At 36.1% G+C, this 19,342-nt stretch overlaps 2 protein-coding genes across 2 annotated transcripts; one reads left to right on the top strand and one right to left on the bottom strand.

The window, feature by feature from the left end:
- The first annotated feature begins 5,424 nt into the window (after positions 1-5,424).
- On the top strand, positions 5,425-6,751 carry LOC123875130 (putative cyclin-dependent serine/threonine-protein kinase DDB_G0272797/DDB_G0274007). The gene is made up of 2 exons (XM_045920809.1): positions 5,425-5,732; positions 5,976-6,751. Exons 1-2 carry the CDS (start codon positions 5,693-5,695, stop codon positions 6,671-6,673), a joined length of 738 nt encoding a protein of 245 aa, XP_045776765.1. The 5' UTR covers positions 5,425-5,692; the 3' UTR covers positions 6,674-6,751.
- Positions 6,752-6,937: 186 nt separating this feature from the next.
- Positions 6,938-16,812, bottom strand: LOC123875137. The gene is made up of 4 exons (XM_045920822.1): positions 16,662-16,812; positions 14,079-14,243; positions 10,618-10,723; positions 6,938-7,391 (listed from the first exon to the last, which is right to left on the bottom strand). The coding sequence occupies exons 1-4, from the start codon at positions 16,714-16,716 to the stop codon at positions 7,265-7,267; spliced, it is 453 nt and encodes a 150-aa protein (XP_045776778.1). The 5' UTR covers positions 16,717-16,812; the 3' UTR covers positions 6,938-7,264.
- Positions 16,813-19,342: the final 2,530 nt, after the last annotated feature.

The raw sequence follows: 19,342 nt of genomic DNA, 5'->3' as shown, positions 1-19,342 counted from the left end.
AAGCGGATTTCTATCTCGTTATTTCTGTCTCATTTTACTGTCTCGGTTGAAATTAGTTCTTTGCATGTGGACCGCTTAGGTACCTACATCTTTGCCAGTAGCCATGCTGCCAAGTTACCAAATTGCCGCTACCGAAGCCTCCCATCCAGTCAGAACTGGGCCGATGTAGAAATTAACCATTTCTAATACCTACATTTCTATATTGAACCTTTTTTTTTTATTAACTATTAAATATTGAACGTTTTACAAATGCTTTTAGCACAACAAAAAAACCACTAAGGTTTAGTATTGTTGCTTATCATTCCGTCCATTAATCGATACCTGCCAAATATCAAACCCATTACCTCTTATAAATTTATAGAGCTATTCTTATTTGCACATCACAGTGCTCGAGAAACCAAGACGTCCTAGCTTCGAAAACTAAGTAAGTAAATACTTATTTAACATTGTTGAACCAGTAAGTACCTATGGTTCACTTACAACTATTACCTATCGACTATTACAATACTTGACTTAGTATTTGCAAATGAACAAACTTTTTACACATTTAAATAAATAATGGTACGTAACTGATGCCCCAACATTCAATACGGTGAGGTAGTGTTATAGTGTGCTTAGAATCCTAATGACTTTATTAAGATACATGATGTCAGTGACTCCGAAGCGGCTCCTAGAAAATGTAACACAAGACATTGTATAAATTAACATTGCAGAGCCGCGCTTCTGTCGTTGCGCTCTGAAGTGCGATGTATTACATACATTACAGTTAAGGTACTTGTAAAGAGAGAGTCAGAGCTTACCTAAAGCTCTCTTAAAGCTACTTTTTTCGTGGGGAAATCCTCATGGATACCACCGCGCCCGGAGAGGCACGGAGGTTATATCGGACTCTTACTGACTAAAACCTTACGGTGTTTCACGCATAACCCGGTGGCTGGGCAACGGGGCTAACTAAAAACGTTCGCGCAACCCAGCAGCGGCGTTTGCTGAGTGCAGATCTTCAGACCCTCCTCAGAGGACCAATGGAGTCCCTACACACCGTCTGAGACCTTTCTTTTCGGACGACAGACTCCCCGCGTCTATCGCCCGCAAGCCCTTTTCAAGGGGGTAAGCGACCATAACTCGTCACTGTTGGCTGCAGTACCGCGTTCCCTAGGTAACATTCTATCCAGATGGTGCTGCCATGCATTTTATCCATGCCATATATTTAATATTATAAATGCGAAAGGTTTCTCATGTTTGGTGATGAAAAGTTTTGGAGATCGAAGATGCCTTAACTCAATTATTGACAAGTGTAAATTAAAAATTTATAACACCCCCGACGATCCAAAGTATTTGAGTTTTCCAAAACATCATTTTCAAATAAATAATTATGTATTTAGGCAACGTCCATCTTGACAGCTTGACATTTGTCTATTGACATAATATTAAGAACCTAACGGTTATCTAACCTTCTTTTCTACAAGAAAACTAGAAAAGAGCTGATAACTCTTAAACGGCTGAACCAATTTTTTTAGATTATAGCTAAGAACACTCTCAATCAAGCAACCTTTCAAACAAAAAAAACTAAATTAAAATCGGTTCATTCGTTTAGGCGCTACGATGCCACAGACAGATACACAGATACACAGATACACACGTCAAACTTATAACACCCCTCTTTTTGGGTCGGGGGTTAAAAATAAGTTAAAAGCATGAAATTGAATCTCGTTAACATACAAAGTAGGTACGAAATTCCTCTCCTGTCGAAACAATTTATTTGTGACAACGTGGCCCTGTTTTTATGCTCATCTACTTATGGTATTGCATCGGAAACTTTCTTAAAACAGTTATTGCAAAATGAGACATCGAATAAACGTTAAGATAAATGTTTCATTGTATTGATCATAAATAATAAAACGCACAGCTATGCGACTTACGCATTTTGGCAGTTCTGCCTATCACATTAATTTAAACGTTGCAAAATATCGAGAATCTCGTTCAAGAAAATACATATTTACTTACGCAGTGTTGTCATAAATATGTAGTTCTTGTTTTCTTTTTCCTTTAATCTTCTGTTGGTAATGGATATACTTACCTAATTGGTTTAGGTACAATTATTTTTCCTGTTATAGGTATATCGAAATTACCTATCAGAAAGTATATTTCATTACAAGTGCGGAAAGGCTGTCATTGCAAAGAGTTCCGACAAATGTCTACCCGAGCCGAGGCGTAGCTGAAGGCGAGGGTTGACAGTCGGAACGAGTTGCAATGACGGTTCCGCACGTGTACTGAACGACTATTTTTAATACAGTTGCGAAAAAATGAAGCAATTTAATAAAATAATAAAAACACAATAAACTCAACTAACTTAATTTAATTTAATTTAAAACAACTTTATTGTTAATAGATATAAAAAACTAGGGTCGAAATTACTCATTTTAGGCAACCAACAACTAAACTCGCAAAGAAAATTTCTGAAAAATGGCGCCAACTGTAGAATATAAGCAGAGTTTTTTTTTCTTCACCCATTCTGGTAGGCAAAGGGAACTATGCCCATACAGCCAAGTCTTCAGTAGAAGTTTTTTATTGATATGAAATGAAAATTAAATTTAATGAGATGAAATGAAATGAAACCTAATCAAACTTTCAATCAAATCATTAAATCTGATATTGAAACAAATTAGTAGCTTCTTATTAGAAATACGTATTTGCATGAATCATAAAAACTTCTATGATTTTTTTTAGTAAAAACTTCATGGTTGGTTTTTCTTTTTAATATTTTGACAGTTGGGAAAGAAAAAGCACGAGTGCGGGAAAGGTAAAGAAAAAGCACGAGTATGTAATAGCCCACATCCCGAACGCTATACGTCCCTGTAATACGCCACTTTTTGAGCAACTGTATTAAAAAGATTTTTACACCTAGCTTTCATTATATGCTCAAGATTTCATGACAAGCAAAATTACAGGTTTTTAAATTTGTACATAGTTTAAATTATTACATAGTTCAATTTTAAAACCATTCTTATATTATACGAATTCGTAGTCAATCTAGGTAAAATTAAAGCGAAGAGTCACAAAGTAAAATGTAATGTGATTATAACTTGATTTATGACTGAGTTTTCGTAAGAGATACTTTTAACATAAATTACCCTCATTATTTCAGATTAATATCTTCATTAAGTAAATAACATAAATATGTGACATTATATTTACGGGTCAACTCGGACATTTCTCTCAAGTCTCACATAACGTTACTTATTCATAATCGCATAAGAACCTACAAACCTGAAGCACTTTAACCACTTCATTCATTACGCGACAATCTGCTTTATTATTGTTGATTCACTTTATGTCTTATAGCTAGTTTATTCCTGTGACTTGGTCTGCTTTGTCAATTTCTGTAAATCTCTTACGGGGTCTACTTTATAAAGAAAACCTACATGCAAGGTCTTAATTAAAAATTTAAATAAGATCTAGCGGTTTGTTGTTGTGTACCTACGTCAATCAGTTTATTCTTTTAAATGTATAAGTAATTAACCAGATTTTATATAACAGACTAGGTTTCTTACCGATAAAAGTTAGTCCGGTGAAAGTAGGTGAAAATCGGACACTTAACCGTCTAAAGATTAATTAGCTACCAAGTACGTTAGATGACATTTTCCTATTCAAGATACATAACATTTTAGGATTAACTAACGTTTGATTTTAAACGAGAGAAATCTTGAGAAAAAGTACTGGCTTGACAGTGATATGCCAGTAACACGAAATGCCTACTAAATTGACCCATTGACCACTTACCTAATTGGATGATCAATTGTTGAACTTTAAGCTAGATTTAAAGATAACTGTGATTAACGAGCTGTGAATACATTTGAATTGAAATTATTATAACTATTTGGAAACAGAAAATTTATACAAGAGTCGCCAATACCTATACGCATAGGCTTAAGAAATAGGCAAGTGACCTGTCTTTTGTTTTAACTGTTTTTGTTTAAATAATAATTAGTTTCATAATTTTTGTACAGAGTTAGTATTTAAATCAGCCTAGCTACCTACCAGTATTTCTACCTTACCTAGGTACTACTCTAAAAATGCACCGACGCTGCTTTTATTTTCAAGTCTCATCGTAGTGACGTTAACAATGTTTTCCTGGGAAACGAATTCATAATTTTTTAGTGATGCATGAAAGACATAATACTTACATAATATGAACCTTTAGACGAAATTGCATATGTAATTACTCGTACAAGTATAGAGCTACAATTTCATAGATTTCCAATTCAATTGATTTAAATCTTGCCATAAAATTTTCAATTAAATACCTAGCCAGGCTACCTATTTCTATTGAACCGATTCTCGAGGTACTTCGCACACTAATTTGGTTTCAGCTCCGGGTTCCAACTTCTGATTTTGAAGGGTAATGTTCACATGAATGATAAAGCCAGAGGATCTGCCGATATTCTGAATAGTTACTATGGGTTGAATAGGGCATGTTTGTTATGATCCGCCAGGAAAATCAAAAACTATAGGATACCCGTTGACCTAGAATCATTTTGGCAGTTTGCAATGTCTTAGAACATAACAGTTATTTGTTGTACGAGGTCGGGCCCCTTCAAAGGGAATCTGACTCGCCCTTGGTCGGTTTTTTAAGTAATTTTTAACCGATTTCCAATTCGGCACGTAGGTATTCTTTTTATAATAGATTAGTAATATTCATTATCTTGGTTTGCAAATAGATGACACCCTCATAGAGTCATAGCCCAGTTAAACTTCTAATCTGGAAATTCTTTCGATAGTTACTGAAATCTAATCTAACTTACCTACCTGCCTATGACCATTTAGCTTTAAAACACTTATTCATTCATAACTACCTATACCTTTATGTCGTGAGTGTCATGAAGCAATATTTCGCAAAAAGCTTCTGCGCTACGAACGACAATACCGTGACAATTATCGAAGACAAATACTCGTTATCTTATGAATAATGCCGATTAGGTATGTTGGGTAAACACACGCACGGACGAGTTCCAATGCATTTTTCACGAATAGATATCTTATATACAGGCTGTACCTTTTTAAATCTCTCTATTTTCCCTCTAACAACCGGCAAAAAAGCTTTTGGTTTCTGTATGTCTAGAATCTGTTAAGTAATTTGTATTCAGGTTTAAATGTTTACTTATAACCTAGTTATGATGAGATGATTGATAAGAACAATTTATTACAGCCCACAGGAGGCATTTATAAAAAGTTAAGTAAGTAATATCATTTTCATTATTGCATGAATAATGGTATGTGAATGTCATGAAGACTGCCTCTGTACCCTCATAAGTTTTACATTAAAAAATGAACATAAAATTACAATTAAAGATATAGATGTATAAAATTGCATAAAAAGAAGTCGTTACGCAACTTACGTAATCGAATCTTTATTATGTACCTGACATCTGCGATCGATCACGAAAAGTTTGTTTTCGCCACGGCCTGTGAATGCAGAAGCCGGCGACGTACGAGTCACCTAGATGTCACGCCTATTGTCCACGCAGTGCCATCCGCTGGCCGCTGGGTGAGCCGCTACCACGCATTACCTCACACTTTCAATATTGGGTTACGAGAATTTTTCTTCAAGGTCCTCATTTAGGAGTAAACACAGCCGGTATAAAGGCAAAGACAGGCAACAATAGCACACAGTTGAGGTTCAGTAACTCGTGCGAAAATGAATGCACCGGTCATCGTTTTATTTTGTAGCATCGTAGGTAGGTGGTGCGACAGTGTTTATGTGCAATTGTGATTTTAATTAGGAATTAATTTCATTCATTAGACTTTCTTACTTTCAAATCAAAAAGAATTTCAGGAGGAATATTTTTGTACACTCTGTGAAAATAATTAACTACTTATTAAATTAATAAATAATAAACAAACATATCACATATTTCATTTAGTTACTTGGCTTTGCATTTGTGGTTATTGCTGAATCTACATAATACTTTTTATTCTAGGTTGCGTTGTAAGTTACAATGTGCAACGGGAACTACTCTACAACATTGATCAAAACGACCCCTATGCCGTTGAAGTAAACCGAAACTTTGGCTATGAACCATCGCAACAGTTATTTTGGGGAAATGGCGGTAGCAACCAGGTCGGCGGCAACGGCGGACTGTGGTCAAAAATTACCAACAAATTCCCCTTCTTGGAAAACATGTTCGGACGGATGCAGTTACCAACACAATATGGACTACCCAACGTTCAACAGCAGTACGGAGTCCCAAATATTCCCCAGCAGTATAATTCACCACAGCAGTTTCAACAACAGCAGTATTATTCACCACAGCCGTTTCAACAACAGCAGTATTCTTCTCCACAGCAGTTTCAGCAACAGCAGTATTATTCACCGCAACAGTTGCAACCGCAGCAGTATTTTACACCTCAACAAGGTCAACCGCAGTTCTATCGCGCACAGTACCAGCAGCAGCTCCTACCATCTGCTCGTGATGTTGGGTTTACAGACGACGCTGTGATTGTAACACCACCCCAAGTACCTATTTTCCCGCAGCCGGTACCACAACCTGTTCCAGTGCCAGCGCCCGCACCCGCACCCGCACCCGCACCCGCACCTGCACCTGTACCATCCCCTGAGCCATCACCTGGGTACAACTATAACAAACCTCAGTACCGATTGGAATTACCTCGCAAATAAAGTGAACTTAGTAAGTAGGAAATAAAATATGAGCTAATAGTAAGTAGGTCATTCTCATTAATTGTAATTATCCAATTTTTTAATGTTTCAATATTTTTTGGACAAATTACCTACTTACATTGTTTTTTTTATAAAATTTTATTTTATTGTTGAATCGAAATCAATCGAATTACATACGGGTACTGATAAAATATAAATAAAATAAGGAGGCTCTCTCAGCAGTATTAACTATTATTTTACTGTATTTTTAATAATAAATATGAATTTAAAATACTGTGTTTTAATGTTTATTATTACAATTATTATTAATTTAAACTTACAATAACATCCATCCAGATCCCAGTGTCTTTATTTTACTAGTTATAAGTTAAAGCTTACAAGGTTACTTTTTTTACATTAAAGACTTAATAATAAAAATTATTGAATAAATAAAATCCAAGCATTTAAGCTCTGACAAAGTTTTAAAATTGAATAGCGATGGCATCTAGGTTTAAATAATTTAATGCACTTATATTATAAATAAATTAATATTAGCAGGTAGCAGGTCATTATTTTTCAGTGTTGTACTAGCTCAGGCGCATGAAATGGAATTCAGTTTGCGACGGAGGTATATTGATCATAGTGTCCTTTGCCGGATGAGTCGACGTTGACTGACGTGCTTGCACTGACTGACCGAGCGCCTTGGACTGATCCAAATTGTCGACGCGTTATTCCAGGGCTGAAATTGAAGTATGTATTTTGCTAATTAGGTATATTGTATCTCTAGTTTATCTAGAATTTACGTACTATTCAACCCCTTGGGAGTGGAGTTTGTGGAGTTTCTAAAAATCGTAAAACACGTAGTTCTTCATTTTTAACTTACCTAGTCCATACAAAGACTTTCATACAAACTTTCGTCCCCTAGAAAATTTAAAATCCCGTGGGAATTTTTGATTTCCCCGGACAAAGTAGACAATCCGTAATAGCCCGTCCCCGGGATGCAACTTGTTTCTATACCGCGTAAAAACATTTAAAAGGACGAAAATCCCGAGGGATCACCAGGATTTAAGAATGCAATTCCTTACAACAATAAAGTCTTTACTTGGTATAGATACCTTCAATATCAATTTATAACCGACAGTTTGTAAATCTTGAGCTTTGGTGATCAGGTCCCCTGCAGCATCAGGATTGAAGAGCTGGAATCCAAATTTTTTACGCAACAATGTCGCCAAGTTCCTCTATCGATAAAAAAAATTACGCATATCGGTTCAGAAATCTTGGAGATATCGGTATACATAGGTAGAAAAACACGACTCCTCCATTTTTGAAAATCGGTTAAAAAAGTTCCTTCCTCCTGGATCACTCCTTGGCTCGTCTACTTGTCTGTGAAATTCCCGTCAAAATAGGTCCAGCCATTCCGAAGATTAGCCCGTTCAAACAGACAGACATGCAAACAGACAGACAAAAATATTAAAAACGTGTGATTCAGTTATGTTAACGTTCAAATAATTATATTAGCTTAGTATGAGGTAGTTATTTCAAATTTCAGACACTCCTATTTTATATATTTTTATTAGTATAGATAAGGGAACCTACTGTTAAAATTTTAAGTAATTCTTGCCCCAGCGGCTATGCCATATTATATAAGCTTCGATTGGTAGATCAGTCAGTCAATCAGAACTAGCCTTTTTATATGTATAGAATATTTTGTTGTATCATTTCCTTCATTAGCAAAATTAATTAACGGATGGACATGATGCAGCAGTTTATCGTAAGTACCCATTGAAGTGTAAGTACCAATCTAATTTTGACCGATTTTGAAAATTCCTTCACCAGTCCAAGCTACATTATTCCTGTTTGACACAAGCTATATTTTATTTCCAAAAAAATTAGAGATCCCTATAAAAATTGTGATAAGCTACCCGTGCGAAGCCGGGGCGGGTCGCTAGTTCTCAATATCGAAATGCAACATACAAAAATATGAAAATACTTATTAGTTCTATACTTCGATTTTGAGTATATATTTAGAAGATATCTAGATACCTACCTGTATTTTTTTTAATATTGAGTTGCAATCTTTTCATATAAAAGACTTCAACGAGCGTAGAGCTCGTATCATATTAGGTTTAGTAATATTAATAGGTATGTTGACTAGTACAAAATAAATTTTCTTAAATAAAACGTAAAATTTGGTATTTTATATTTAAGAATATGATAGTTTAATATATTTTAATAGATAAGTATTTCAAATACAAACTTGAGTCGCAGTCAACAAACGTTGAAAATATGTGCTTGAACCCCGAAATAACAAATTGGATTTATTTAATAGATACACGGATACATAATTCATTTAAACAAAAGTGATTTTGTTACTTAATTTTATATATTATGAAACACAACATGGGTAGATACTAATTTTCTAAGGTATACTAAGGTATATATACTAATGTACATACTAGGGCATAGCTGATGAAAATTTTAAGCGCTCTACATTGAAGAAGGGGAAAATAAAAGAACCCAATATTACTTAACAAATAAAACACTTTATTAGTAGGTATAGAATGTTAATTACAATAAATAGCTGATCTTCCGGCAGTTGCACGGCGATGCGCGGGAGGCGGCGCGGGCTTGCAACTGGTGGAAAATGCGCGTCTGGATGGATGAGCCGACACCATGGAATTAGTTTGTTCTTTAGCTTTCAGTTAGTGCCTATGAAAACACACAAAGTTACCATGAGTTGTTGATCAATGAATAAAATAATAGTGTGGTTGCTATAATCATATCAAAAATTTAAGTCCTGAACTCCTCTTACGCTGACGTCAGTCGCGCATCTATTAAGCATCACACACTGCGATGCTGACAGTGCTGACTGCTGACAGCTTCGCAATACGAAACGAATACTACGCGTGACCGACGCGACGCGCGATGTGACGACGGACGTCGCTGTCATCAGTACTCAGTAGCTTTAGAACACACCATCGTTGTTAGTGCGACAAAGTAAAATGGGCCTTGATTGCTCTTGTTTAAAGCTCAAGTTCAATAGGCAGCGCTCGAAGCTGAAAACTTGCTAAATTAAAATTGATGAGACTGAATTTTTTACTTTAAATTAGTTCAGGCATTAGGTTCATTTTACTCTGTCTAACACTATTATGGCTAACGTTGACGAGTACGAGTATGAGATTTGACATCTCGTATAAGAGGAATTCAGGCCCAAACATAGGTAAAAGAAAGTGCAATGAGGGCAGCCAGCTAATCTATATAATATTATTTTTAAATAGAAAGTAGGTTTACTAATGTAATAGATAAAGTAGGTACTTATATTATATCAATGTGTTTATTATTCGATTTTAATTTATAATTAGTCTTTATTTGTTTGATAGAATTTAACGGTATAAAGTAAGGAAAATTGTTCAAATATCTAGATAATGCCCGCGACCTCATCCGCGTGGATGTCTTGGATAGCGCGTCTTATAAAGTCCCGTTGAAGCTTTTTGATTTTCTGGAATAAAAACTAGCCTATGTCTAGCGTGGCAGACTATGTCCTAAAGTTTTCTCAGGGCGGGCGGTTACGCACTCATCCGACCTGAGTCCGTGAAAATCGTAAATCGTATTTGCATCGTAGTTTACGCACTACATCCGACTTCCGACATCCGACATCTCTCCGATATCCGTGTGAATATCTCGGATGTGCGTCGTATACAAATCTGACCTATGCTTGGAAGCTTGGATTTGGATCAGAGTTCGGATTAGTGCGTAAGCAATGTTCGGATTCAATCCGATTTTTATCCGTATTTTTATCCGTGTTGTTATAAAATTAGCGAGCAAACGAGCAGGTACAGGGCATTCGGATCGGATGAGTGCGTTTAATCGCTCTTATCCTGAGAGGAGACACATTCTCATAGTGAGCCGGCTGGGGGTTGATCCTGATGATGATGATGATGATGATTGAACTGAAATTATCTTACCTGAGAGTATTAGGATTTGAGGAGCCGTAGTTCCATGCAGGAACGTCCCAGCCACCCGCGCCTGCTCGAGCGTTAGCGTTGGCGTTGGCATTCGCATCGCCTCCCCCTGAAAAAAGTTAAAAAAGTGACCGTCATAATGTAAATAGTTGAAATAAATAAAATTGTTATGCCCGCTTCTTGGCTAAGTAAACTCAGCAATAATTCATTTTTTTGTAATCATGTACCTACCTACGTTTTTATGATAATATTGGAGATGTCTTTGAACAAGTTCAAAGTTTTCATAAAATACAAATTTATTGAAAAATTCTATTAGAATATACCTAAACGATAAGAAATCTTGAGAATGAGTTTCAAAGAATGCCGGGCTGAGTTTGTTGTGGACTCTTCTTAGAGCTACGCGCGTAATGGAACACTTGTGATAGTTTTAGTTTTTAAGGTTTACGTAATTAATAAAATTATCACCATTACAAATTATGTTTCAAATTCAACAATTACTGACTATCAAAAGTGTACAATGAATGCTTTTTGTTACGAATTCGACGTCGATAAAGTAGCTTAAAAAAATTATAGCAACATGTGTGTCAACATAAAGTGTTCCAGACATGGCAGCATTTTATACCACAAGCAGCTTTATATTACTTGTTATAAATAAAACCGTTAACCTCTATTAAACTGTTGATCTAAAAAGTTCCCACCTATTCGGCTATGGTAAGTGCTCCCGTTTCCGATAGAGCTAATCATTTTTTTGCGCTACCAATAAACCTAATAACTGACCAGTGCGTTGTAGATAGAGTATGGACCGTTAGGTGAACGGAGACAGTCGCCGGCGGCGATTGAACTTGCTCTACACGTCCGATTCTACTGTTACTATGGAATGTTCATTACACGTTGTACAGGCGACAACCAGAACGCATACAAATTGGCGTTGCATTTCTATGAATTGCAACTATGTACTTATAACCTGCAGCCTGCATTCTATTTATGTAAACTTTAGTCGTTTTCACACTGTGTGAAAACGACTAAAGGTTTTTTTGAAATAAGTAATTGAACGCATTGTTTGAGGTAAATATTAACTTTATCAAAATAAGGTATTTTTAAAAGTCACAAACTTTACCTTTAAATTACTTTTGGATCAAATCAAGAAATAAAATTGCACAGATTTCCGTGGGTAGGTAAGGTAATTCAATGCAACAGAAAAACAAGTACAGTTGAAAAAAAATTACTAAACCATCAGAAAGTAAGTAGGTAGGCATACCTAGTTACGAACGGATTCACGAAGACCATATTGTCCAATGCTAACCCAGTGAGGATTGGCAGATTTTATTTCATTCACACATTTCACACCTTTGTGAACGATATGGGGAACAGATCCGCTCTACAGGTTTCCTCAGAATGTTCTCCTTCATCGTTAAAGCAAGTGATATTTAATTGCTTACAACGCACATAACTCCGAAAAGTTTTTGGTGTGTGCCCGGGTGGTGTGCGACTTCTTACGTACGTGGTGGTGTCGGACGAAGTCCGACATCTTAACCGCTAGGCTATTAGTGCTTCAACTAACTAACTTCATAGCTTATTTAACCACATAGCTCAGTTTAATCTAAATAAAATAGTACATAGTATTGTATAAATAAAATAGTACAATATTTAGATTCAATTATGTTATGTTCAAATGTTGTTATAATTATTGGTTTCGTATTAATCGCATTAACCTCTTTCTACTATAAAATGTAGATAACATGCCGTAAAGCATGAAATTTTAACATAACTTATTTAATAACTATGATCTAGCCAAACAACTAAGGAAACGTTTACTTATGTTATCAAAAAACTAACAAAGATGTTGCAAACAACTGGCAAGTTAGTTTTTGGTATTCTTATGAGGAAACGATTTAAGTATATACTACATGGGCATAAACTTTTAATATTTAATTGCTCAATTATTCTTATGAGATAGTTAATTAACATGAGATGTTGCACACATCACGAATACATATTTTTATAAAGAAATAAGTAGGTATTATTTATTAATAGGTAGGTATATTAATTTTTACCAGTCAAGTTAGAGCACTCAGCCGTTTCTAAAAATGCGAAATAATAAGCAGAACGAAAATTGTATTTATTACATGTGAATGAGTAGATAAGATGTAAATAGTGATAGCCTCGGCCTGCTATTTGGGATTCGATCCCTGGCACGCACGTTTAACTTATCAGAGTTGTGTGCGTTTTTAAAAAATACTTATATTTAATTTGCTTTAAACGATGAAGAAAAACGTCGTGGGAAAATCTGCATTTTGTTTTCAAAGGCATGTAAAGTCTGTCATTCCGCACTTAGTCAGCTGGGTGGACTCTGGTCTAGTTTTCTTATTCTGAAAGGAGACCCGTTCTCAGAAGTGAGCCATCGATAGGTTGAAATGATTAATAATAATTAATAGGTAGGTTGTTAAGTTATTAAAAATAAAAGATACAGTACATCTAACTTTACCTACTTGCAATTATGAATCTAACAAAGTTAGTTATTATTAACTGACTGCTATACGTAGAAATACCTCAATCTCAAACCATATTTTGTTAGTTGAAATTATTGTTCACTAAACTGGATATTAAACGCATGGTCTTTGGCTTTTATCTTCGCAAGACGATATTTGCCAATTTACAGACCCGTAAAAATACCTATCGTAAGCTATCGCAGTTCAGTAGGTCAAAAACCAAAATTGTATACTTTCTCACACTTATAATATTGTGCTGAATTGCTGATATACCTATTTGTCCTCATATAAGAAAAAAACCGGACAAGTGCTAGTCGGACTCGTATATGGAGAAAAAAGTAACTCTTACAGGATCACCTCGTTGTGTCTGTCTGTCTGTTGTGTCTGTCAAGACCAAAAGACGTAAAACTTACAGGTTTCTTCCTGTTGATTTAGAACCATAAAATTTGGCAGTTAGCACTGTCTTACAGAAGAAGTAAAGGGGAAAATCCGAAAACCGTGAATTTGTGGTTAGGTACATCGCAAAAAAGTGTTATTTCTTGTAAGTATAATGGTACTACGGATTCGGAACTACGGAAATGGTACTACGGAACCCTGGATGCGAGTTTTTTATTTTATTTCTACAGAAACGATTCTAGTTATGATTATTGATAACCGTTTCACCCTGTAATTTATTACGGAGATCTCTACATTGGAATTATTGTCCTTTTTTATATTTGAAATTGCATTACTTTCAAGGTTTGGATTAACTCCTAATCCTACGCACCGAGGCCTGGGGCGGGTCATTCTCCACAAAGCCACTACTTTGTATACAGAGCTTTATTAGAGCAATAACATATTAACATGCACCGAAGGCGTCTTACTCATTCACAATTCACATATAACAAACTTTACGTTTTTCAGGTCGAACAAAGAGTTAGATCCTGTTCACAAACTCATTCAAAATGACATGGGAACATATTCAAAGTTACTTACAGCTTTGTGCATCAGCGTTGGCGTTGGCATTCGCAGAAGCTCCTGCGGAGTAAGGCAGCGGGTAGGGGTTGACGGAGCGGCGCAGCCTGCGGAGAGGAACGGGGACCGACGCGTGGCCTTCCGCGTCTATTATGTAGTACGAGCGGGGCACGTAGTATTGGCCCTCTGAAATGTAGACCATAACATAACCAAGATTACTTTCTGTGAACAAGATAAAGTTGAAAACTAAAACCCGACTGCGATCGTCTTAATAAACGCTGAAATATTACAGTAAAATTGTTTTTCTGTCGCTTAGTATATTTTATGTTGTACATTTACATGAATGAGCTCACAATTTTCTCTTTCATTTGACAACCCACTCGATACAATAGCAAAAAAAAATTTTGGAGACCCCCACTTTTTTGATGTAAGTAACGTCCGTTAGGTCAATTTTGTTCATATAAAATATAGCCTATGTCACCCGTACCTTTACATCGAATCAATTGACACCTCATTCATCGAAATCGGGCCAGGCGCTACGGTGGAACACACAGAATTTGGATACAAACATACACACACACATACATACGAGTACATAGACTGCTAAAATCATAACCCTTCCTTTTGGCTTTGCCGTAGTCGGGTAAAAAAGAGCGCTTTTCAGTGATTCATGTGGAATAGTTGAGGATGTTCAACTCTTATTACCTACCTAAATGAATGTGTCCGATTCCAATCTGGGAGAGATGAAATTGTAAGAGATGAAATTGTAAATTTGGATTTAAACAGATTTGATACGGGCATGTCATGCGTCTAAGAATACCAATAAGTCTATTTGAATCCATATTCCATAGCCGCGACTTTGTCCGCGTATCGGTTAAACAGATCAGCTTTTAATAATCCCGTGGAAACTCGTTGATTTTCCTGAATAAAAAGTATTGCATGTCCGTTCCCGGGACGGGATGTTAATAGGCATATAACATGCAAGTAAACTAACTACCTCCACTGTATACCTTTCGTTAAAGTCGGCTAAATGAAAAGCTAGCAGAATGACATACTGACACACTTTTGCATTTATTTTAGAATGGACTAGCTGACTTGCCCCGGCTTCGCCCGGGTGAATTCACTGAAATTCCTTTCCTAGGATATCCTAGGAAACTAGGTGCTCGTTGTGTATCCTAGGGGTGCACACCCCTAGGATACACACCACCAGTTTAGGCTGTTTGTTGTATGTCAGTCACGATAGTGTATCACACTATCACACTAATATTATAAAGGCGAAAGTTTGTGTGTATGTAATATGTGTGTATGTGTGTGTGTGCGTATGTTCGTCACTCTTTCACGCAAAAATTACTGGACGGATTTGGCTGAAATTTGGAATGGAGATAGATAATATCTAGTATTAGCACATAAGGTACTTTTCATCCCAGAAAATCAAAGAGTTCTTACGGGATTTAAAAAACCTATATTCATGCGAACGAAATCGCGGGCATCAGCTAATATGTACATAATATAAAAAAGATAAGTATTTGCTCATTTGAAGATGTAGGTACCTAGGTAGGTACATACTACATAGGAAACTCCCAGAAATGTTGAGATCATCAACGTTTAACAACGGATAATTCGTGAGCTTAATTGACCTTACGAATCCATGACTTCACTGATGAATCGATTTCCAATCAAACGATTGCTAGCCGATGGAAGTTTGTTTTGGCTTTTTGCTAAGACTTGTAAGTTCTTGAACATTTTAATTTCGTTTAAAACATTTCGTGCCCAATTAAATCATAACATTATGTTAAACTTCATCTCATTGCTCATTCAGTGCATTCTAATATTATTATAAATGCGAAAGTGTGTCTGTCTGTCTGCTAGCTTTTCACGGCCCATCTGTGTAACCGATGTTGATGAAAGTTACAGAGATAGCTTGCATACCGGGGAAGGGCATACATAGGCTACTTTTTATTTCCGAAAATCAAAGAGTTTGCACGAGTTTTTAGCCTATGTCCGTCCCCGGGATATATAAGCTGACCCTGTACCAAACGTCAGAATCGGTTAAAGTGTTAGGCCGTGAAAAGGTAGCAGAAAGACAGACAGACACATTTTTGCATTTATAATATTAGTATGGAGGATGTTGGACAGAGTTTTTCATGATACCAATGTTTTATACTTAGATAGGTAGGCATGTGCCCAACTAGCAATTTATCACTGGTATAAGGCAGGTACATATTACGAATTTAGGTGCAAGAAAATACAGGTACTTATCTAGAAATAATAGCTACATGCCTAATAAGCACTGGTTGGTAGTACCTACTTAACCAAGTTAGGTTTTATTAGAAAAAATATTGTAACTATTTTGGTAGTCACGGCTTCTTCCAAGCCATTTAAACACTTTTTTATCACTCTAACACCAAAGCGTAACAATATACCGTAGGTAAACTTAAGTAAATAGGTATATTTACAAAAAACTTAATGTAAAAGGACACAGGAAACTATTTTCATTAACCATAGCTGAAACCAATGGGATATTAGCTGTGCACAATGTTTATAAAAAAGGAAACACAACTGTCGAGTCAGCTTGAGTGATGGCAAAAAATGGGGGGCACTAACCTGCTAAAGCCATGGCCACGATGGCCGCAAATACGATCAAAGTAACACTCTGCATGTTGACGTCGTGCCTCTGCAGATGCTGCTTCAAAACTGGCTTCTACGGGCTGTACAAAGTGTTTATATACTTTATATGTATATTCGTGGAGGCTTCGAAGGCATCGTGTGTGCAGCCGTGCGCATTGTCGTGGTCATCCGTATAATAACGGTCCAAGTAGCAAAAAAGTTAAACCTAAAATTAGGCAAATAAAAAACGAGAGCGTATGAGCGTAAATATGTACATTGTACATACCACTTGCATTGCACATTGAGGAGGCTCGTTCTCAGTAGTGAGCCGACGATGGGTTGATCATGATGATTATATTAAGTACTTATGGGCCTTATAACAAGAATAATTATTATGGTATGCGCATCTTAGTGCATTCTCTTGCAATCATATTAGGATTCTATTATAATATAGGTAGGTACTAGTAGACCCGCCCCGGCTTCGCACGGGAAGCCGTCCTACCCCATAGACAAAATATGAGTATGAGTGTGTTATACCTACCTATTAGAAACTACCTAGGTAGCTATAAACATTCCTCGTGAAAATGTTCTGAATACAATGAAACCCGTATTGAATTGCACTGAGAAGTTCAGGTACGTATCATTTTTTTTTATCGGAATCAAACCTGCTATTAATAGGCACTAAATGAAAATGTATTGTATGCTATATGATAAGCATTATGTTTAAGAGTCTAATTTTAACCCCCGACAAGAGGGGTGTTATAAGTTTGACGTGTGTATCTGTGGCGTCGTAGCTCCTAAACTAATGAACCGATTTTAATTCTTTTTATTTGAAAGGTGGCTTGATCGAGTTGTCCTTAGCTATAATCCAAGAAAATCGGTTCAGCCGTTTGAAAGTTATCAGCTTTTTTCTAGTTACTGTATGTAACCTTTACTTATCGGGGGTGTTATATACTTATTTTTAATTTACACTTGTTATTAAGGTATTATACTGATCGGGATCGATTTTCTGTTGCCCGTTGAGGAGTTCCTCCTCTATTCCAAAACTGTTTATTAAAACTTCACCAAACCTTTACTTTGTACCTACTAACCTGTTAGTATAACCTTTATAAATAAAAAAAATTGTGAAAATGGGTTCAGTTTTGATGGAATTATGGAGTAAAATCGATAAACACTTAATCCCGTATCCCGAAGAAACCCTAATATTTCTACCCTATATATTAACCCAGAGTATCAGCTACCACTGTACCTTTAGTTTAAATCGGTGTAGTAGATTTTGCGTGAAGCGCGTACAGACTGACAGACAGCAGACGAAAATTCCAAAAAAAAAGTTTTGAGGTTCACATCGATAATACTGTTTCCTATGTAATAGATAATAATGTTTGTAAATAATATATTTAATGTACAGAAATCGTCCAGTTACAGTTTTATTATAAGTAAAGAAGATTTTAAGTGTAAGTTATCAAATAGGTAAATATAGCTCCTACCTACATAATATGAAGCGGTATCAAGTCAGCCGTAACTTTTGTTTTGTGGAAACTTACAATGAAGTAGGTAGTTAAGTGTTTCTAACAATAAATCACAGGAAGGCTACGATTGATACTTAGGTTTACAAGTTGAACACTATAGATTCGATTCAGTAAAAAATGACCACATCATTTTGAATTATCAACATTTTCAAGGAAAAACTTTAGCATACTTACTAGTAGTAACTACGAGTATGCATAGTATATCAACGATGAATGTATAAGATTCGGGGATCAATAAAAAGCCACGATTTCATACTTATCGAAAGAAATGAAAGTAAGACTACCCGTCTACGTCTGCCAATTCGCACTTGGCCAGTGTGGCTAACCATGACCTAAAACCTTCTCATTCTGAGACGAGACCTGTGCTCAGTAGTGATTCGGTGATGGTTTGCGAGTGAGTAGAGTGTAGAACTAGTCATGATGGTGACTATACTTACTTAATACCCACTACAAACTTTTTTTACAGAATGCAGAAGCCTAAATTATACGTCTTATAACTAATAGTTACTTATACAAACTAGTCAAGTGCGTGTTAGATACACCGTAGCCTGTAGCCGTATACTTATATAGTATCAAGATAAAGTTCAATACTAAAACCCGACTATACTTATATACTTACATACCTATATGAATGTAGCCTATATTATCACCATAACAACCAATCGATTCACATTTCAATCATTAGACTCGGCCCAGTAGTTAGACGCTACGGTGGAACACAGAATCTGATACCTGCATAGACTATTAAAATCATTTAACCCTTTCTTTTAACTTTGCCATAGTAGGGTAAAATGGACTTCTTATCGTAAACTAAAACACCTATTCCTTACCCCGTTTAGAGTTCCGAGTACCCTAAATCACTTGGCGAGACATCCCTACATACCAGTAGCGTGCTAATTAACAGCCATAGGAGAGCTAACCTCCCATTAGGCAGACCAGAACCTATCACATCACACTAATCACACTATCACACTTCACACTAATATTATAAAGACGAAAGTATGTGTGTATGTATGTGTGTGTGTATGTTTGTTACTCCTTCACGCAAAAACTAGATTGGGCTGAAAAGAATGGAGATAGATTATACCCTGGATTAACACATAGGCTACTTTAATCCCGGAAAATTAAAGAGTTCCCACAGGATTTTTA

The sequence above is a fragment of the Maniola jurtina genome, chromosome 2, assembly GCF_905333055.1.
Source record: "Maniola jurtina chromosome 2, ilManJurt1.1, whole genome shotgun sequence".
NCBI lineage: Eukaryota > Metazoa > Arthropoda > Insecta > Lepidoptera > Nymphalidae > Maniola > Maniola jurtina.
The sequence above is the reverse complement of the archived record's forward strand: the minus strand, read 5'-3'. Positions and strand labels throughout refer to the sequence as shown.